Raw genomic sequence first — 23,036 nt, 5'->3', positions numbered from 1 at the left:
AGGTGGGAGGTGCCAGGCACAGAAATCAGTAGAGGTTACAGATGTCCAGTGGAGTTAGTTTTCACCTCTGGAAATCTCTTCTTAAGCATTTAATTGCTGGTTACCCTAGTGTCTGGTGAAGCCTTGGTGTCTGGCTTATATTGCCAGTGTCGCTTTAGAGCTGTGAACCCTGGGCTTTTCAGCTGGTGATGTAAATTTTAGTAAAGCTGGAAGACAGACTACATTTTTTACTCCCTTCTTAAAATGGCCAGTAGTGTAGTGTTGGAATACAAGTTATTTACATTCCAGCCATTATAGAGTTAACTGTTTGTTTACCTAAAAGAGGAAATGATGTATTGTAGCCTAAACCTGTGGGACTGTCTCCATATATGCCCAGGAGGTCCTTACGTTCGGCCTCCCAATGTCTGTTGGCCGTCCCTGGCCCAAGAGACGCCTTCCTCACCTCAACTAGGGCCAGGGCTTTTTCAGTCCTGGCCCCAGCCTGGTGGAATCAGCTCCCTATTGAGATCCAAGCCCTACCTGGCTTATTAGCCTTCCGTAGGGCCTGTAAAATGGAGCTGTTCCACCAGGCTTTTAGCTGAGGCTGCGGGCCTCTATTCTGATCTGGTTGGCCTCCCCGGCCAGCACTGTCATCTGTGCTAGGAATTGGAATAAAAACTGCCATCCCTATGAGATATCATGATGTGAGATGGCCAGGCTGGGCAATATGTGATGTCATGGCAATCTGAGTGCTGTTGAGTTGTCTGTTTATAAAACGTTTTTATTGTATTGTTTTATTATATGTTGTACTCCGCCCTGAGCCCTATGGGGAATGGGCGGAATAGAAATTTACTTAAACAAACAAATCCAATTAGGTACTGAGTCTTCTAAGCCCAGGAAAAAAAATATAAAGACTGTATTGGTCATTTGCACCTTGCGTGTGAAACTCCTTTGATCTTGTATGCAAACTGAATTGTTCTTCTTCCTGGCCCGAAGTTCTCTGGGGAGAAGAAACCAGCTAACAAAGAGTAATAAAAGCAGCCATGTAGCAGAATAGACGTAGTTAGCCATGCTAGTAAGCTAAGTTTTATTTCTTTTATCCCATGTCCCCTTTCCTGATGTTTTTCTAGTAAACTTTATTTCTTTTGATAAATTTTAAGTCTCATCTGCAATTATTGCCATCTCCACACCTCTGGATTTTACATGCATTTCCCAACTGTATGTTCTATTTTACCTTGCCCTTTGAGCTTTCAGGAAAGATTGTGTTGGATTTCAGATGTATACAGTAGCTGTTAAGGATAAATAAATGCTAAGGATGAGTGGATTAACTTGAGGAATACAAACAAATATCAGTGTCAGGACCAGAATAATGGAGGAGAATTATTTAGCAGATGTTATTATGTAAACAACACAAACCATCTCCTTACTTTAAAGGGGGCAGAATTGGGGAATCCATAGTGGTCATTTCCTGCTTTTCTAAGGCCTGGGATTTGGAAGGAAACTTGGAAAACTGGACTGTTTCCACACAGACAATTTGCTCAGTCCTGCTTCCCCAACAGCAGTGAGTTTTCTGGGAGCTTTCCCCCAACCTTGTTGTTCAGTCAGCCCCCTTGCAGGTTTTCTCCAGCCTTGCAGCAGGTTTTCTCAAACCTGCTTTGATAGCTCTTCTTTGAGAGGTTGTACACGAAGCAGGTTTGTTCACTGTATGGATGGAGAGGTATGGCTTTTCAGTTCTCTCCACCTACATAGGTAACTTTTCTATATTTCACCGCATGCCTGCTGTTCCCCCCACCCCTGCTAATGGAAGGCCTTTTGCCTTTGTTTACTGGGGCCAGGCATGTGGGGACTTGCCTGCTCTGCCCTCTTTTCCTCCTGTGCACTCTGCCTGACTCCCTAAGCCCCCAGGGAGGGAAAGGAGAAAATACGTGGTATCCCAGCAGAATGGACACAGAAAGGAAGTGCCAAGAAGGACAGAAGCCAGAAAGGGAGGAGAGAAGAATAGGTGTATGGGGGTGGGGGCAGAGTCTTGAGACATTTGTCTTACAGTGAGGCCTTCTTGGAGCGGCAGGGAAAATCACTGTGTGCTGGTCAGCTAGCCAGCCAACTAGTCTCTCCACCAGCCTGGCTTTGGTGACTGGGGGCTTCTGCCTCACCATTTGCCAGTGGAAAGTCCCCCAGCAAGAACACAGATGGAGCAGTAGGCTAGCCAGCAGCTCCCACTTTTCCACAGCAATGGAAGACCAGCAGTGGTACCCTTAAAAACCAAAACAAAAAAAACAGCAGTCGCTGTGTCTCTTTAATATACTGACGCTATAGTGACAAAGTAAATATGTTTTTTTAAAGCAAAAAAACCCTCCACTGGCATGGGGGAGGCAGAATGGTAGGCATAAGGGGAGGCCTAAGGAAACATGCCCTCCCACATCTGGACATGGTGTTGCTATTGCAAATGCAGCTACATTTGTAGTGACGGTATGTCAACATCAGGGAATCATATCCATGTGGAAATGGTTAGTCAGGATCAGATACTCCACTGGAAGCTAGAAAGTCCACAGGTTTCAAATAAGACTTTGATTTTGGTATGAATTTCAAATGGGATTGGCCTAGGACTAAGGCAGTGCTGTCTGAGCATGTATTTCATTAAAACACTCCAGCCACTCCAAAATGCACCTTCCTCCTTCATTTTGGTAGTGTGGTCTGTGTGGTTGTTTGTGAAGCAAGGAGAGGATGTTCTGTTTATAGGGGAGCGAAAAAAGTTGGCTTCTGTGTGATTTGGCTTCATGGTATCATAGTGTAGTCAAATCTGATTGGCTGGGTTTGCTTCAGGAAGAAACGTATGTTGTTATTTGTTTAAAATGGTGATGAAGTTTTAGAACATGGAAAGGCAGATGGCAGGCACATAGCACGTGAAAGTGTAGCAGCAACCTTAGCCGTTGGTGGTCAGGCAGAAACGAGGCCACAGGCAAAATCAGGAAGAAACAGATGTTTATTTAACGTGAACACAGACCCCGGATCAGACTCATGTCTAAACGAATCTGGGAGCCCTGATTTCAGGAAGGTCTACAGTTTTATAGTCACAGACAATCATTTCCAGTAAACAATCGCACAATTACAGGAAAGGACCACTCCCATATCCCATACATCATTACAAGTGTCATATTACTAAAGGAACAAGGAGGAGACAGGGAGGGTCTTTCCATACATGGCATTGATGTTGCTAACACTCTTGCAGCAATATCCTTCATCAAAAACACATTTGCACCTTTGACTTGCTCCCAAGACATTTTCCAAGGTACATTTGCTCAATGCTTATTTTAATGCTTATTCCAGCAAGTTTCTAGTTCTTCTTTTAGGCAGCTGCGGCAGAGCTTGGTGGGTGAAGGATTAACCTCCTCTTTTGCTGCCCTATGCTTCTACAAACTGGACACACTGCTAACTTTCCTTTCCTTACTTTCACAATCTAGAAGGATTATTTCACAGAGGCTTCTAGCAAGCACTTTTAAAATCTCTTTGTTTGACCTTTTGTTTCCTTGCCCTTGTGCCTAATTGATGGCTTTCAATTTACCTTATTTAATATCTTTTTATTTCAGCCCTGCTTCAAAAGCAGTAAGCAAAGGCAGTGGTGAAATGTCCCTCTTTCAAAAAGAACCTTTTTCTCCTTCTGAAGGATATTGTAGGTGAAAATTCAGTGCAGCCCTCAACTGGAAACTGTGTCCCAGATTCTCACTTCCTCCCTGGCATCTCCAAAAAAGGGTCCAGGCAAATAGGTGTGAAAAGCCTCAGCTTGAGACCTGGAGAGCTGCTGCCAGTCTGAGAAGACAATACTGACTTTGATGGACCAAGGGTCTGATTCAGTATAAGGCAGCTTCATATGTTCATATATGTTCATCTGACCAAGAGGGCTGTGTTTCTCAAAGGCTTATGCTACAATCTTGTTAGTCTTAAAGGCGCTACTGGACTCTTCACTATTTTGCAGCAACAAGCTAACATGGCTAACTCCTCTGGATCTACTTCCCTCTGCATCACTCAGTAGGGTCAGCTCTCCTCTTCCCAAAGATCAGTTCAATGAACAATGGGAGGCATTTCTGTATAATGTTTGAGAGAGCATACAGTGAATCAGAAACTGTCTTGTCAGTCTTTTTGGGAAGTATGTGATGTGTATTTACTGCATAAATGCCCACAGACTGATTTATAAAAGGCCAGCCCATTTTTACCTGCTCTCTGCTAAGAACAAGGAGCCTAGGGCACCGGCCTTCTGCGGGCACCAAATTGGGTGCCCCCCCATGTGACTCAATGATGTTATCAGTGGGGGGGGGGGGAGAGGACCAGAAGTTAGCCTTGCCTAGGGTGCCAGACAGTCTAGGCTCAACCCTGGCCCCTCAAGGACTTTGTCTGAATTTCCTCACATTAGGCCATGCAGATTTTTGCAGCTTCTGATATGTTCCTGCCTGTCTCCATTTTTCCATTCTCCTGCCCTGGGAGCATGAGGTGAGATACATAAATCCTGCTCCTGAACAAACAGGCATGACAGAATTCCAAGGACAATGTCTCAATACAAAAAATATCTGTAGCTATCTGGCAGGAACTTATGAATGTTTGGGAAAGGATGCTTGAGGGGCAGAGTTGTGAGTTCTACAGATAAAAGCCCTGATTTTCCCAATCTGAAACACACCCAGGAGGATGCTATTGTCCTGTTGGGGAGTTGCATGTGCAATGACTGGATACATGCACAGTCCCCTGACAGGACAAACAGCACCATCTGGGCTATTTGAGGTCAGAAAAACTTCATATTGGGAGAGGTGTGGGGGCCTTTTCTCTCTGTATGCTGTGGTAGTAATCCAGATCAGGCTCAGGTTTACTTAGGAATTCAGTTCTCGTTAGGGAAGTTGCAGCTGATGCATGACAGACCAATTGACTGAAAGTCAGGTTGAGGAACCCAGACTAAACCCGTGGAAAACTGTTAATGTGTGACTTATTCTTGAATTAAGCTATTTTATGGACCTTTACTGAAGACCATCTAAATTGAGGTTTAAATTTTGGACTTTGTGGTTCCAATCAAATCATTGTTTTCTAAAGTTAGCTTTCTCCTTTCCTAATATCGTGTATTTGCATAAACTATAATCCAGAGCCGTGAGCATGTGTATTTGAGAGGGAGAGATTGTATATCTTAATATACAAATTGTGAAAAGGCATGCATAATTCAGAAGACTTCCAACCTGGAAGGCATGGAAACAGCTGGCAGGTTAAAGAAGGGTCGTCATCAGTTGTTAAGATACGGCTTAACATGCTGGTGAATATTCAGATTTTCTGTAAAGTCCCATTTTCAGTCATTATAATTGATGGGCCAGTGGTGGAGATTCTGGTTCTGTGTCAAGGCCTTTTTGCTGGGAAATGGTCACATGATCCTAAGTAAGGGATTGATTTATAAGTGATACATGATCAGTCCATCTAATATATATTAGAAGTATTGGCTGTTTGCATACATGAATTAAGATGGAAACGACTGATCTGATAGTTAACTGGGCTTGATTCAAGGTACAGATTATTACCTACTAAGCCCTGCCTAGCCATGGGCCCACATATCTAGCCATGGGCCCACATATCTGCAGGACCACTGCTTCCATTATGCTCCACCATGACAGGGTTTCTAATTTATTTGTTTTATTTAAAAGAGACGGGTGCTGCAAGTGGGGAAGTTGTCTTTTTTTTTTTTGAGGGGGGGGGTCTGCAGATTGCACCATTTCACTGCTTACTCCCAACTCTGAATCATTAAGGAACAAATTAAAAAGCACCAGACTTAGTACCAAACCCTGTGATACCCCACTGCTTACCACATCCACTGTGAAAGCTGTCCATTTATACTCACTCTGTTTCCTGTTAATTAACCAGTTTTTAATCCACAAGAGGACTTTTCCTCTTATCCAATGACTGCTGAGTTTACTTCCTTCTCTATTACTGTTCATTTGACCCAGTGGTCTCAAACAGCCATTGAGAATTTTTGTTTGAGTAATTAATGGAAAGCTACTCACATAACAGTAGGGTTGTTTTAGAATGTTTCCCTATTTCAACACTGGCAGCCAAAAATCTATATGTAACCCATTCATCTACATTTCTTAGTAACCTAGAAGTCTCAGCAGTTGGAGAAACAAAATTTTACTGTGTGGGGTGGGGTGGGGGTGGGGAACAGTTCCTGCCAAAGTTTTAAAAATTTAGGATAGCTTAGGTATGCAATCAATAAATTCAGTGCGATCAAGGTTGTAATTGCATGTTCTCTCTGAGTATGGAATATCAGCATATCTGCCTGAGAAGACTGCAGATGGTAAAGCATTAAGACACACCAGCATAAAAGCACATCTATATTTAAGATGTTAAATCACAAAAATGCATTAAGATGCTAACTGGTAGGGGAATGTCAATTGTGAAGGTTAAGCAAACTCTTCTTCACCTTATTGATATAATTTTATAATCCAGATGTTTCAAACTAATTTCAATCATTGACATTTTAGTCTCCCTATCTTAGTCCATTGACATTTACTCTCCCTATCGATTCTATTGAAACCTCTAGGCACATTAAGCTGAAGTCAATTGGCACCTTTAAGACCAACAAAGTTTTATTCAGAATGTAAGCTTTCATGTGCTCTCTAAGCACACTTCATCAGATGAGGGGACCTGGTGGTGGGGCTGGTGGGGAAGCTGGTGTCCATGGCTTCTTTTTCTTCTCCTGGGAGATCAATCTGAATTTTCACACTAAATGCTAAAGTTTTGATCATTGCAGGTGTGTTGTCTTCAATTCCAGATTACAGGCTTTAAAAAAAATTAAGTATGATAAAATCGATGCTGCCAGGAGGATTCTCTGAAGAATGTGTCTGCCAATGAATACATGAGTCAGATCATCTGTTTGGGAAATGAATCTTGGCTTAAAAATCAAATGGGAAATGTGATTAGTTGTTAGATACAGCTGAGGCTTTATTCAAAGGGCTGTATTCCTTGCAGTTTAGGAATGGAACTTTCAGCATTATGGAGGCTGAAGACTAACCTTGTGCATGATTCTGGCTTTGTAGGGTGTAATTGCAGAATTGAAAGTGAAAGGAGATCCTCGGGCAGCTGACATCCAGTGTGAGGAAGAGGAGGATGATTCTGATATGGTGAGTATGCAGGTTTTGAGCATACAAACATTAAGAGAACATAAGAGAAGCCATGTTGGATCAGGTCAATGGCCCATCCAGTCCAACACTCTGTGTCACACAGTGGCCAAAAAGCCCCAGGTGCTGTCAGGAGGCCCATCAGTGGAGCCAGGACACTAGAAGACCTCCCACTGTTGCTCCCCCCCCAGCACCAAGAAAAAAAAAATCACTTGCCCCATTAGTAAGCTATTGTAAGATGTCAAACCAGTTGTCCATCTCTTTCTACTTGAGATGCTGAAGAATAAACCTGAGATTGTATGTATGTAAAATACTTTACCATTAAACTTTGCCCTTTGATGTTAAGTTGGTATTTTCCCATACTGTAGCTTTGTGGAACACATTTTTAATTCTAAAAAAAATTCTTTCCAGCTAAAATAAAAACCCATAAAAAAGAAAAAGGGGAAAAACTCAAAATTCAGCAACTAAATAACTTTTTAAAAAGAAAGATAAACATAAAGTAGAAGCAAAAATATTAACAATGGGCTATGGACCTAAACAATTTTATTTGGAGTTGCGGGGGAGCTCCCAAATTGAACCCCAAACCAAGCCAAAAGACCCCCACCCAAATTGGACCTGTTTGTTGAGTTTGGTTTCCCCTTTCTCCCAGCCATGACTCACCGTGGTTGGAAGAAAGGGGAAGATTGCCTGGCTTCAAAACGGGGGTGGGTGGGGGGTGAAACCAATGGGTTTGATGACTGGTAACCATTTAAACCTAACACCAGGATGGGTGCACCCTGTCAGACATTTCACAGGTCAGCCCCCCTTCCCTCCCATTTCAAAGCAGGGGAAAATGAAACCGACCAGTCAGATTGCTCACAGCCATTTCAACCTAACAGCGGGATGGGTGTTGGTTGGCATGCCTAAGTTAACCACAGCTTTGTGCATAATTATGCAATCCCAAAGATGTGTTGAGAAACCAACCAGTGAGATGGCTCACAGCAGACTAGTGCTGCTCAGCAGTTAGGTTTAAATGGCCCAAGCAGCCGAACTGGACAAAAGTTCAGTCAATGTTTGGGGAAGGCACCTTCCCTGAACATCAGTTTGGGTGTGAATCGGCCCAAATATGTGCCAGATTTTGGCTTGTGAGCTGGTTCGTACCCATCCCTACAAAATTATAACAGTGTTGGCAGATCTACTCATAAGTTTGTACAAAATGTTTCCAAATATTTTTTAAAATAAGTGCATATGCAGTTGTCATCTGTATGCCACACATTCCAACACTGTTAGAATTCTAAGGTCCTCAATCCATTGATTTACCAGAAGTGGGCATTTATCTTTCCAGTATTATAATATGAGTTTTTTTAGCTGTAGCAAGGGCAAAGAGTGTCCATTTTCATTGACCAGTGGTTAGCCTCCAAGAGATGGGTAGATAGTTCACAAATATATATGCATCCTCAAAAATCATTGAATGTTCTAATACAAAATTGCTGTGAATAATAACTTCTACCCAGGACAGGCCTGGCTCTAGGGGTTCTGGTGCCTCAGGCCGAACCCCGTGCCCCTGCCTCCTGGAAGCGATGTCATCGGGCTGCGCACATTGTGTGAATGCTCAGCCCCTTGGCCAACCAGCTGCGCCCACTGCCCCCACTGCTGGTCAGGTGTGCCTGAGCTGGGCAGCTTGGCTCGGTGGCCCCTCCCATCTCCCTCCGGGCTGCAGGCGGGCCAAAGTGTGCTGTGTTGGGGCACAGGCCTGGCTTGGTCCACCAAGGCCCCACTGCCCAAGGAAGGCAGGCTGCTGCCCAAGCCCTCCACCACCACACCTCTCCCACACTCTTGTGAAGTGGGAGAGGGCTGGGCAAGGGACAGGCCAAGCTGCATGTTCAGGTCGGCATGAGCAGGGACGGGGGTGCCCAGCCATTGACCCTGTGGTAAGGTGGCATCCCAGGCAGCCACCTACTTCTCATGGTTCCCTCAATGAACTGTAGCTCCCCAGTGCTGGCAGCACTCATGCAGCCCCAGACTATGACATTGCTACAGAGGTTGAAGGGGTGAGGGGGTCAGCCTGTCAGTGCTCAGACCATACCCGCACGCTGCACCAAATTGGTCTGCAGGGCTATCATCCCAGAAGGAAGCCTCTTCTAAAGATGATGCACAAGAAAGCCCGCAAATGGTTTGCTGCAGACAAGCAGACTAAGGACATGGATTTCTGGAACCAATGAGACCAAGATAAACTTATTTGGTTCAGATGATGTCAAGCGTGTGTGGCGGCAACCAGGTGAGGAGTATAAAGACAAGTGTTTCTTGGCTACAGTCAAGCATGCTGGTGGGAATGTTATGGTCTGGGGCTGCATCAGTGCTGCCAGCACGGGGGAGCTACAGTTCATTGAGGGAACCATGAATGCCAACATGTACTGTGACATACTGAAGCAGAGCATGATCCCCTCCCTTCAGAGACTGGGCTGCAGGGCAGTATTCCAACATGATAATGACCCCAAACACACCTCCAAAACGACCACTGCCTTGCTAAAGAAGCTGAGGGTAAAGGTGATGGACTGGCCAAGCATGTCTCCAGACCTAAACCCTATTGAGCATCTGTGGGGCGTCCTGAAAGGGAAGGTGGAGGTGCGCAAGGTCTCTAACATCCACCAGCTACGTGATGTCATCATGGAGGAGTGGAAGAGAACTCCAGTGGCAACCTGTGAAGCTCTGGTGAACTCTATGCCCAAGAGGGTTAAGGCAGTGCTAGAAAATAATGGTGACCACACAAAATATTGACACTTTGGGCCCCATTTGGACATTATCACTTAGGGGTGTACTCACTTTTGTTGCCAGCAGTTTAGACATTAATGGCTGTGTGTTGCGTAATTTTGAGGGGACAGCACACTTACACTGTTATACAAGCTGTAGACTCACTACTTTACATTGTAGCCAAGTGTCATTTCTTCAGTGAAGAATGAAAAGATATACTTAAATATTTACAAAATGTGAGGGCGTGTACTCACTTCTGTGACATACTGTATATCCTGCAGTTTGTTTGCTGGAAAACAGCTGACCAAACAAAATGTGTTAATCTAATTAGTGCAAGCAGCCATCACTCTCTTGACCTTCTTATCTGCCTCCTTTCTTTTTAATATTTTTAGATGTCTGGAGATGGTGGAAGTGGAGCTGAAGAAAAGCCACAGCCATCAGTCAAGGAAAAGGTGTGTCCATGTGTGTGAGTCATGTGCATTGCTTCCAACAAGGAAATGCAAGTGATTAATAGTAGCAGATGAGATGAGAACTGATAGGTATTTTCCCTCCCTGCTGATGAACAGCTGCCCATCTTGTCTGCCCTTTTCTAGGTAGAAACTGCATCTGGTACTGTGTGTTGTGGCAGTGTTTAGTGAAATCGATCAAAGAGAGGGTTTTGGGTGTAAGTGTCAAGCTTAGAATTCCCAATTCGAGGCTATCAGTTTAACTTGCTTTGCATCAGAGGTTGTGAAAATAGAATGAGAACAATACAGTACTTACAATGCTGAAAGTGTGCTACAGAAACTGTAAAAGAATTCGCAAGTTTCTTTTCAAAGTGATTCAGCATCTCCTTCTTTTCTTTTTGCTTTATTTGAATTTAGTTTGATTAGGTTTATTAAAAGATGTATAAATCACATCTCCCCACATAGTGAGTCCAGAGCAGCTTACAAAAGTATACTTATTCACACAACGTGTACAGGCCAATTAAAATGCAAACAACATTATTATTATAAAACAGCAGCCTGCAGCCAGATCAGATTGGCTTTTATTCAATCGAACATTTGAAATATAATTACAAAGAAGTAGAAGAAGACTGCAGATTTATAGCCCGCCCTTCTCTCTGAATCAGAGACTCAGAGCAGCTTACAATCTCCTATATCTTCTCCCCCCACAACAGACACCCTGTGAGGTGGGTGGGGCTGAGAGAGCTCTCCTAGAAGCTGCCTTTTCAAGGACAGCTCTGCAAAAACTATGGCTAACCCAAGGCCATTCCAGCAGCTGCAGGTGGAGGAGTGGGGAATCAAACCCGGTGCTCCCAGATAAGAGTCTAAGCACTTAACCACTACACCAAACTGGCTGTCCTGTTACAAAAGTAACAAAGGCAGTATATACAAAAAAGTCCCAGAAATGCAGGTACTATAGTGAGCTTCAGGAAAAAAAGGCCTTCCACGCTCTCCCCACTGTTCCTTGCCACTGGGACAAAATGGAGCCCCTTGGTACAGACTTGGTCCTGCATGGCTAAAGCTTCCTTGCTCAAAAGCAGTAAGATAAAAATAAGATGGAAGAGAGCTTCTTCTCTGAGTCTACTGGAAGTGCCTACTCCTCGCCCCCCAGGAAGATATTACTTTCTAGCAGTTTGGCTGTCCCTCTCTCTGTCCCTTTAGGTGCGACATTCTAACAAGATGTGAGATGGCAAATCATTGTTGGATGAGCTTGATAGCTGAATCCCCAGCCCCCTCCTTCCTGCCAGCTACTAGTTTGAAGCTGGGTTCCAACCCATACATAGTGTTATGATTGACATAGTGAGGTGAATTCTAGGGTGCACAAAGTATACACCTGGTAGGCAGATACATTTATACTTAGAGCTATAATGAATATAAATGTATTTGCCTAGTGGATATATACTTCATGCATCTCATGAAAGATGAAAACTTATTTATTTGAATATATTTACTCTGATTTTCTCTTCAAAGCAGTTTACAACAGAAAAGAATATCATATGAATAAGCCAACCAACAAACAAACCAACAAACTACCTCTTGGACCATTCCTGGATTCAATAGTTGTCTCATCTGAAGAAATAGACTATGAACCAGGAGCTGAAAGCCAAAGGGCCAGGAGTCCTTTGGTGTGTGTCCTTCAACTCGCATTGAAAGCTTGCACCTCTGGCCATGCCCATTCTTCACACCTGCAACAGGAGGGAGAAGCAAACACTAAGTGTTACAGCACACAAAAATGTTCCTCAGGGAGCTGTGACTCACCAAAGTTTATATTGAAGTAAATGTTGTTAGTCTTGAAGGTGCCACAGACTAACATAGGTCTAGCTTTGCAAAGATGCTCCTTTCCATCTTTCCCTCCATGTTGCAGAACCTCTGTTCATGCTTTATACCTCTAACAGGAAGGGACAAGAAAGCACTCAGCAAGATGTTACAATATATGATTTGCAGAACAGACTCAGTGAGTGGTGGGTTGGACAGTTCTCCATTTTTTAGACCTGTATAAGTGATAGGCACCATTCTGAATGAAGCTGAAAAACAAAAAGGTAGCCCAGTTTGGAAGAGGATTGGCGTAGTAATTCTCTAAATTTTGTTGTAATCAAAATTGGTTGTTGCATTTTTTCATCATTCACTGCTTTTGAAAAGTCTTCAAGCATAATACACTGTAGTAATTTATCAGTGAAGTGTGAATGAAGTTGGCATATCATGTGTGCATTGTGTGTAAATTGTACATATGCATAGAGTTGTTGTTATTGTTCATAGAATCCAATAATCAGCAATGCATTGTAAATTTTAGTTATCGGAAGGAAAATCATTTTCATATCCAAGAATCCAAAGACGGTTTGCCAATTAGCATCTCTCCACCAGATGTGCACTGCAGCCTGGAAACTTGCCTCTCTGTGGTAGAAAACTGAGATTTTAATCCAAACAATGTGTTTGGGTTTAAAAACATTATAATGTTAAGGACACAAGGTTGATCCAGGGCAATAATGCTTTGAAGCAGCTGGTCAAACTGGACTTCTCTTTCCCTGTTTATGAATATTGGCTGCATGTTGTATTTTGGCAGCATTCACTTTGCTCAGCAAGGTATCCCTGTCTATTTTCAGTGATGCATCACATAATTCCAGACTGTTGACTTTTTTCTTCTGATGACCTATGTCTGATCATCTGCTCCTCATGCTTTTACTGGCAATGGTTAACACCACGGATCTCTGTGGCTGGATTTGGTCTTTAGAGCCATGCGAGCAGTAGGTGCAATAAGTAGGAATTTTATTGCACAAGATATAACCAATAAAATTGCTTGAATATCTAGGCATAGGGCAAGATATTCCCTACAGATTCTTTGTGTGTGTGCATATGAGAGAGAAAGAGAGAGAGAGAGAGAGAGAATGGGGTCAAAGTTCTCCTTTGCAGGCTGATGCATATCAACCGTTTTTCTCTCTGCTAAAAGATCTGATTGCTTCAAATGTTAAATGATCCAAAATATTTGAACTTGGAAAACTTTCTCATTCTTCACCTCAAATGTCTGGCCCTTGTGTGCAAACAAAACAAAACAGGGAGCACAATTGTTTTTGTCTTCTTCCTTTTTAATATTAGAACATAGGAACATAAGAGAAGCCATGTTGGATAAGGCCAGTGGCCTATCCAGCCCAACACATTGTGTCATACAGTAGCCAAAGGAGTACCATCAGGAGGGCCACCAGCAGGGCCAGAAAACAGTCTTAACAGTAATTTTACCTCCTTGTTACAAAAGCCAGCATGGTATGATGACGGTTAGAATGCTGGGCTATGACTGGAAAGACTGAGAGTTCAAACAGACAAGACATATCTGCCTTTTCATAAAATTCAGCTTGTGCCTTGAGGACACAAATGGAAGGGACAGGAAGTTTAACTCTTGAACCTTCACTCAGTTTTGCAGTTTGAAACTGGCTCCCTAGTCTGCTATTTACATTTTAAATTGTAAAAAAATATGTGTCCTTTAAAATATGGCTTCTTACCCTTAAAATACTGATAGAGGAATAGGCTGGGAAGTACAAAACAGAGTGGACACTGAAGGGCTGAACCCCCCCCCCCTTGCTTTTCTTTGTATCTAGGTAAACTGAGGCTACGCATGAGCCTGCAATCTTCATTTTATTAAAAAGCCCAAGATAAACGATCTTCGCATCATCCGTTTGAGTGTTGCAATTCAAATCCCAACTTGTCATGAAAAACTCCCTGCATCATCCTGGAGTTGTCATTGTTTCTCAGTCTCAGCTATGGCATAGAGTAATTTTTAGAGTAAAATGGAAAAGGAGAGAACTCTATGCACTGCTCTGAGCTCCTTGGTGGAAGGTCAGGATAAAAATGAAGTAACAAATAGACAAACATAGTTGTATTTTACTAATAAAATATATTTTATTAGTATTCAGAATTAACTGGCATTAAAATAAGTCTTACTAATGAAATATAGTTTATTAGTAATACTTATTTTAATACTTTTTTTAAAAAAACTTGATTTTCATACGGTTTGAGAGTCTGCTGCCTTTGTGTTTTTTCTTAAGGAATTGCTAACTGCTTGGTTTTGAGATGTCATCCTTCTCAGCCAGAGCTGGAGCAGAATTATGTTGCCAAAACAACCACTAAATTTTAGCTATGCAGTGACAGCCTTCCCACAACGTAGTTGTCTTAAGTATGCTTTTACACTTCATGAAACTAGTCCAGATTTTGTGGGGCATATGGAATCTTGGGTGCATTTTAATATTGAAGTAACAAACACAGGACCATGTGTCATGAATGGATGGTGTTCCATGTGTGTTCTTAAGTTCTCTGGAATAAATACAGCCACATATCCATCACTCAGTCACACTATTCATATGTACTGTGCATTACAAACTTGACCTCAAATGCTTCAATATTTGCACCTAGTCTGGACAAATGTAATTAATGCAGAGAAAAAAATCTCAGGCTGTGGACATGTGAGCATGCAGCCAACTCCCCCAAAATATGTCCTCATTTACTAATAAGCAGAACTAGCCATCTTTCCCTAGCTGACCCTCTTTCCCTTTGGTTTTACTTTCTTTTTTTCTCAAGTATGTCTTGTTTCTACTTTTAGAATGTAATATCTGTGGGCAGGATGTGTTTTATTGCATGTTTCTAGACAGAATTTAGCAATTTTAAACAGTTTCTAAATAATACATTTTAGAACCTTGTGTATAAGTGAAAGATGACACAAACTACAGCCAAGGGATGAAGCTATGGCATCTCTTTTAAAAGAGTCTCTATCTGGAGCAGGGTATTGGCTGTAGCATGGCTGGATTTCAGGTCGCTGAGTCTGAAACCAGATGTGAGACAAAATCAATGTTCAAGGTCTCCTGCTTTTCATTAAAATGAAAAGCAATTGGCAGAAGAGAAGGAAACTGGATCAGGAAAGTGGTGTGAGAGGAAGTGGTGTTTAATACTTTCTTCCTCACTGGTCCCTGTAGGCAGGGCTGGGCTTTTTTTTGTAGCAGGGATCTTTTGCATATTAGGGCCATACCCCCCTGATGTAGCCAATCCTCCAAGAGCTTACCGGGTTCTTAGTATAGGGCCTACAGTAAACTCCAGGAGGATTGGTTACATCAGGGATGTGTGGCCTAATATACAAAGGAGTTCCTGCTACAAAAAGAGCCCTGCATATAGGTCTTTATATGTTTTCCCCTGGGGAAGACAGCAGCCGGAGGAGACTGATTTAGATCAGAAAAATAATATGGGAGGAAGCAGTTATACTTCCCTCACCTTCTTCCACTTCACATGCATGATTCAAGGCCCCAGTTGGAGCTTTAACTTCAAAAAATAGGAAACACTGATCATAGATTTCCCATATGTAGTTTGTAAAGGTTTCCAGGTCCTTCAGTTTCCCTCATGTACTTGGATATAGAACATTCATGCCACCCTGTGGCCACTGGTATTATTGTCCCAAATGCTCTGTTCCATGTAAAGGTATGAAAAATTTCTGGAAATTTTTATGGCAGTTGCATAGCTGGAGGTGGTGGGAAACAATGCAAAACAAATTTGGGGGAGGTAATGTAAAGATATGCAATATTGCTTTCAAATATTAGTGTATTTCATAACGCATCCTGAGATACCTACTTATGCTGTTTGCTAACTGAAAATACAGGAATAAACATCAAAATGTTAAGTAATTAGTGCCATAGAAAAACAAAAAGAATATTTTATGAGCTGGGCTTAGGGATATGTGTTTATCTATATCTATAAAATCTGCCAATTGAGGATATACCTTGTGTATGCTTTCTAACTACATTAAACACTTAAACAGTATAATCATCATATACGCCAAGCCCCAGTGAACTCCGTGGGACTGTTTTTTTAAATATACATGGACAGGATTGGACCATGCAGCTAACAGAGGAATTGGCTTTGTATTGGAAACAAGAAGAGCCAGAGACTGTTTTGTGCATAGGCCTTGGCATCAGTAATTGGTGCAATAATTTTTTAAAAAAAATTGCTGGATTCCCAGACAGGATCCAATGCGAGGCCCAGTGTTTTGCAATACTTGTTACTTCAAGAGCAGGCTCCAAGGCTTGTTACTAATCTAGGCAATCCCAGTAGCAGTGTTACAACACTGAGGTTGCTGTCTATGAATCTTGGACCTAACACATTCCATTTCCAGAACCCTTTTTTGTTGTTTTTAGCATCTCTCACTCGCCCAAGCTCATACTGATCCTAACGCTTTCTCTACAAGCACTGCTTGTTTGTTTCTATTCATCCTTGGTTATAAGGCCCTCCTTCCATTTCCTAAATGAGTCTTTTTTATCTCAAGTCCTTAGAGAGCTGTTTATGGACCCACCTTGGCTTCATTAGGCTCCTTCCATTTTTCCTTTTCATAGGGATAATTTATGATGGTGCTTTCAATATTATTATCAATATCCTTATTGCTTATTTGAATAATTTGTGGGAGAAGGCATTGGATTAGGGTACCTAGCACAGGAAAAGCGAAAGTTTACTCTGGTCCCATTATCTTCCCCAGGGGGATGCTGTGCTGTTAAGCCTCCCAGAACCTCCACCTGTCACTTCTCCTCCCACTGATAAAAAGCCTGTACTGCCAGAAGAGAAACTCAGTTTGCAAACGGAACTAACCAAACCAGAAGAGAGGCCACCATTTGCATCAGGAGGTAAGTCTGCTTTACTTCATGTTGACAGCCACCTTGCAGAAAAATGAAAATGAAGTTCAAAATTCTTGATAATGAAGATATTGATAGATGGAAGTGAGTAAAAAACAAGACACCTGGGGTTGCATCCTACAGCCCATGAATGGAAGGAGCTTATGGTCATGGATCTTCTTTACTTTTCCCTCCTCACAGCACGTTGACTCCTGGAGTTGTGGAACATAGGGAGCAATAGCCATGGGAGGGGTGTAAGGGATGCTTGTTAAAAGATGATGTACAATGCCTATTGTAATCAGCTTGATTAGAGCAGAAGGGGAATACTTAGGGGCAGAAAATTAGCATCTGTAGTGAGATAAGGATCCCATGTTCCTATTAAGCCCTGGGAGGCCCATTGTTCTGAACTTGCAAGTGAATTCAGTGAAGGGAACTTTGTTTCTCAAGAGAGCTTACCGTATATCTCAAAAATATTGTTGGTCTCTAAGGTGCTACTGGACTCAAATATGGCTGTTAAATTGCAGACCAACACAGCTACCCTCTGAAACTTCCATCAGCAGAGTTATCTTGACAGAAGAGAGAGGAGAAAGCAATTTACCACCTCCTTCTTTTTTCTTGCTGCCCACGCTTCCACTTGGCTATTATTCTGTGGGGCCTTGCAAACCTGGGACTACCTTCTCTTGGTAGAAGGAAGCTCTGGGGTGGGATGGGGGGAAGAAATAGAGGAAGTCTGCAGTCATTGTGTCAGTGGATCACTGGATCCAACACCATGACTATAAAATATTTCTTATGAAGCTTAGCTAGTGGGCAGTTTTGTGCAGAGAGAAAATGGATGTTTAGGTGCAGGTGTAAGTGAGAAGATAGACAACACTTACTAGCAATTACAGGGCCACTTTGGGAGCACACTCACAATGATCAGTCCAGATGTATCTTTTCTCCACAAGATTCAAACCTTGAAAAATTAGTTGCTTGTGTGTTCATCAAAAACTGACTATGTTTGGCTAATGCCTAGTATGTTCACAAAGCCAACTCCTAGTCATAGAGCACTCTTTAAATTGTGTATGTGTGTGTTTCAGTAAAGCAGTGCATAGCTGATTAAATACAGACATGTTCCTTAAACAGAACCCCCCCCCCCCCCCGTTTGTCCAACATATTAGGAGTGAAAGCATTCAGTTTGGTAATGTTTACATGCATAGCTACTGTACTTTGGCCAAGTCCTCTTCAACTCTGCTATGAATCCTGGTATTTCAATACACATGTTTAATATTAGATCATCTTGCTGAAATGCCATTCACAGTAATTACTAGGTGCTTCTTGATCAATCCACTTTCTTGTGATAATCTTTAACCGTTAAAGTGAACATAAAACATCTGCTTTTCGTTTTCCCACATGGCAACAATGAACCCTTTCCCCTCCCTGTCATATGCCCTCCTGAGCAGCTGATTTGTACATGTAATTCATTTCCCATTTCTGCTGTAGTTGGAGCCAAAGGTGAAAAGGGGGATCAGGGCGAAAAAGGTGAACGTGGCCCTAAAGGGGATTCTGGAGTTGGTGGAGTTCTACCAGCAGGTGGTGCTAAAGGTGAAAAGGTAAATGGAGCATCCCTCTCCCCCTTATTTATTCTCATTGCTAAGACTGAAGTTTTTTTCAATATTTGTAATAACTGACGGAAAAGAACCTTTCTTTCCTTTTGCTGCATTGTTGGACTACCTAAAATAGGTCCCCCACCTTACTCTCTGTCCCAGCCTTACCTATCCCAGATTCTGTCATTGAGGTGTCCTTTGAATTCCTGAGAATGTTTCCAGGTTTGGATGCCTTCAATTTTGTTCTGTAGGCATGTAGAAAATAATGATTTTGTGTGAGCAGTGAAGTTAAACTTAACTGCTCGGTTTCGAATGGACTTTACAGGAAACCTTTGGTTGCTTTAATTCTGTATGGGTGGGATGAAATAAAAGCTAGAATAGTGCCAACACAGAGAAGACATTTGGAAGGCAAAGAATGGGTTGAAGGTTGACGCAAAGAGTAATTGCAACTATTACTCCACTCATATGCATATTTGGCAGTTGACCATGTATAAATTCATTTCTTTCAACCATTCATTTTCATGCTCTAAGGTGGGGTCCCAAATGTTTGGTGCCTGTGGGCACCTTTGAAATTCTGATACAAGGTGATGGCTGTGATTACAAAATGGCTCCCACAAATGGTGAAGCCAAGCATGAAATTTAAGGACGTGCGGTTATGCATAATTCCAATAGTTACACTTTAGCATCTCAGGAAGAAACTCTGTTTAACAGAATGGCATTAAAATAAACCTATTGTTTAAAAATATGTTGTGTATACACACAGCTTACTTTTAGCAACACAATGAGGATCCTTGTGCTGTGGTGATAGCTGCTGCAAAAACCTAGGTTTTTAAAAATCTTCTCAACCAATCATATCTCCAGTGGGCCAACCAAAAGCAGTGCTTGGCAAAAGCACCACCTGGTCCTTTCCACATTCTGAAAGCACTTGACAAGACCCAGGAAGGTGTTGGTGGATACCATGGCATCCAGAGGTGTCACCTTGGGGACTCTTACTCCAGGCATCACACATTATACAGTAAACACATGGATTTCAAGAGGCCACTGCAAGAAAGCTGAAGGACAGTTTTCTCAGAGCTATTGCTTTGATATGGAAGAGGTGGAAGGTTTCTCTGTGTAGAGTGAGGCAAAAGTAAAGTGTGAAAATAGGAAGAGAGAAGGTTCTAGTGTAGGTCATGCTAACATTCATCCTAGCATCCCCTCATCGATACTCTAGCTGCCACTTGTAGTGCATTTTCCATGAGGGTTTTTTAAATCTCGGAATCTGCAGAAGAGGAACATTTGTCTACCTTGTAATGAGTAACGTTAGTTAATTCACTCTTTAGCATACTGTTCATGAACGCATTGTATTCTTAGTCTCATTCTGTTTGTCTATTTTGTTTTATATCAGGGGTGTCAAACTCATTTGTTAGGAGAACTGGATCTGACATAAATGGGACTTTGTGGGGCCAAGCCATGCTTGACCTAAAATAGCAGAGATACAGACTTTATAAAGGACACAGGCAAACACAATTAAAGATATTATTTTTAACTTAAAATACAAACAGGCTTAAAACTCTTGCAATATTTTGTTTTAAAATGGAAAGGTAGGGAGATAGTGGAATTTTGCAATGCAATATTAAATATAAAACATCAAGGAAAAGCACAAGGCTCACACAGCAGAAAACTAAAAATATAAAATGCTCTCAGCCTGGGAAAACATGAAATGGCAAGGCATTTCAAGCTTCTCTCTCCCCGCCATTATCTGCTCAGATTGGCAATGGCTCTCCAGTGTAATATCCCCCTTTGGCTATGGGTTCCCAAGTTAGAGTACTCACTAGGCACTAGTTCTTATGTCCACTGAGAAGAGACAAAGCTGGCTCAAAGCATCAATGCTTTATTTTTAAGGACACAACTCCAGGAAGCTTCAGATGGCCATAGGAATGCTGCAAAGTTAAGCTCAGCTCCACTCCATTGAAACGAAGTTACAAGGAAAATGTGGAGTGGATTTCCCATTCTGGTCTGCTCTGCCCATAGGCCTGAATAGGAAATCCATTCCGCATTTTCTTTGCAGCTTTGCTTTGTGCTTTAGCCTCTGCAAAGAGAAGACAGAAGGAGCTGGGAATGTCGCAGCCTCAGAGCTTCACAGGGTGAGAGCAGGAGGGGGAAGAAGAGAGCCCACAGGCCTGATTGAAGCCCTCGGGGGCCAGTTTGGCCCATGGGATGGATGTTTGACACCCCTGTTTTATATAGCTAATGCAATCTCATGTTGCTGTTTGTTTGACTGTTAATATGTTTAAGTACTGGAAAATGTTTTTTGTCTTACAGGGAGAGAAAGGAGAGCTGGGTGTTAAGGTAAGCACATTTCCTAATTATCGGCTTTTAAACGGAATGCTGTGATGGGGATTTGCTTGGTGCAGGCAGTGTGATAGGTCAGTGCCGTCTATACGACTTAGAGATCCATTCCTGCCTATAGTGGTTCTAGTCCCACATGCTTCAAGGGAGCCACCTTCCCTAACTGCAATGGGAAAGAATTTGAATTCAGATAAAGAGGTTTTTTCCTTTAAAAAAAACCACCATATCCCATTTTGATTTTTGCTCTCTGCAGCAAGCCCAGAGAAGGGTTTGCTTAGGGGTTTTTTGTTTTTGTTTACTTTTATATTCCAGATTTCAGCACTGCACAGTGTTTGAATTGTTGGTAAAGGTTTTTGCAGGAAGGGAAATAATAATAGTACTAAATAATTTCTGAGTTCCAGGTGGTGCAAGACTTGACGACCCAGGTTTTTAGGAAACCAAACCACTGCATTGGCAATACTCCCTCTAAGCTGAGGAGTCTTATAAGCAACAATTCTGCTTCATGAGCTACTGGCATTAAAGTTGTAAGCTACTGCATAAATTAGTTTGTTCTCGGGCCATTTTTCCTGAACTAAGACAAAAATGTGTGAGCTGGAGGCTAAAAAACTGTGAGCTAGCTCACACTAACTCAGCGTAGAGGGAACGCTGGTTGGTGCAGCAATGCTTAGTGTTGAAGTGATTGTTGTCTTTTGCCTTGGAAATGTTTGGGTGGTGCTGGTGTGTGGAGTGCAAAGCTGAATATGCTGTTATTGACACAGAAGTCTAGAACAATCAGTTAGTGTACCAAATGGTGCAGGTTGATATTTCTTTGGTACCAGGGCCACAATCTAAGGCACTGACACATTGTTGACTGCCCATACTGATATATTTAAAAACGGGAAGGAAGGTGGGGTTGAAACAAGGGAGATGAAAAGTGTATGAGTGATTACTTCTCTACTGGCATGTATGGGAGGAAAGCAGGAAGATCTCTTATAACAAAGAAAACTGAGGAAGTGAGTTGGGGCTTCACATCCAGCAAATGGCCACCTTCATTATCCAAAGTCTCAAAAACAAAATGGCGTCTGGCTTGTTTTTATCGTACCTTATTTTTTCCCCCTTATCTTTAGGGAAATGCAGGCTTTGGGTATCCAGGCTCCAAAGGACAGAAGGGCGAACCTGGTGTGCAAGGATCTCCAGGCCCTGCAGGCCCCCCTGGCCCTGCTGGGACCATTGTGCAAACCCCTGATGGCTCTGTTATAGAGCAAATTGCTGGGCCACCAGGGCCACCCGGGCCACCTGGGAATGGTTTACCTGGAAAGGATGGAGAGCCTGTAAGTAAACCTTTCACGCAGTGACTGATAAAGGCTGGGGTGTAAACTATTCAGACTCCTGGAGGAGGGCACAGGGATGAATGTGGCCTTGGGGGCCTGCTTAGTAATATATGTTAAAGTATTTCATTATGAAATTATATATCTAAAACCTATCTGCCATCAATAAAAATTTCAGCTAAAAAAAATAAAGATTCTATAAGATAAAAAGAAAGCTATCATGAAATCATTCACTGGGACAATTAGGGGACCTACAAGAAACTTGTGAGGAGGGAGCATCCAATTTCCCTTCTTTTTCTTCATACCCTCTCCCCGCCCCATCCACACTGCTCCCTTCTGTCTGCTTGGCACTAATCTGCATATTTAAGTATTCGTGGATGTGGTCACACGTGATTATTAGAATATTTCATTTGTGTATGAAAGGAAATACTTCTCTTTCTCGCATTTCCTCACAACAACCCTATGAGGTAGGTTAGGCTGAGAGTGTTTGACTGGCCCAAGGTCATATAGTGAGCTAAACTTCATGACTAAGTGGGAATTTTAACTCTAGTCTCCCCAATCTTAGACCAACATTCTACTGTTCACTTATTGGATGCTCAGTATGGATCTCCTGGCCTGAAAACATGGGAGCATTTGTTTGCTTGAAGTAGGGCTCAGAACAGCACAATCACCTCCCTTTCCATATTCGGGGAACCAGAATTATATTCTCTCCTCACGCAGACACACATAGACAAACAAAAACGTAACATGCAAGTAACATGAGTACATACAGCTGAAGGGACAGTGGCTCAGTAGTAGAGCATCTGCTTGGGAAGCAGAAGGTCCCAGGTTCAATCCCCAGCATCTCCAA

The 23,036-nt window shown here is 42.4% G+C and overlaps 1 protein-coding gene across 1 annotated transcript in view; it reads left to right on the top strand.

Annotated features, from left to right (window-relative positions):
• The window catches only part of COL18A1 (collagen type XVIII alpha 1 chain), a 123,792-nt gene that overhangs the window by 42,153 nt on the left and 58,603 nt on the right, over positions 1-23,036 (top strand). Inside the window, 6 exon segments of the mRNA XM_060261233.1 lie at positions 7,038-7,121; positions 10,241-10,300; positions 16,833-16,977; positions 18,445-18,554; positions 20,853-20,879; positions 21,986-22,189. Coding sequence (XP_060117216.1) covers positions 7,038-7,121; positions 10,241-10,300; positions 16,833-16,977; positions 18,445-18,554; positions 20,853-20,879; positions 21,986-22,189 — 630 coding nt within the window.

Source organism: Heteronotia binoei, chromosome 21 (genome assembly GCF_032191835.1).
Source record: "Heteronotia binoei isolate CCM8104 ecotype False Entrance Well chromosome 21, APGP_CSIRO_Hbin_v1, whole genome shotgun sequence".
Classification (NCBI taxonomy): Eukaryota; Metazoa; Chordata; class Lepidosauria; order Squamata; family Gekkonidae; genus Heteronotia; species Heteronotia binoei.
Note: the sequence above shows the minus strand (reverse complement) of the source record. Positions and strands in the feature narration are given on the sequence as shown.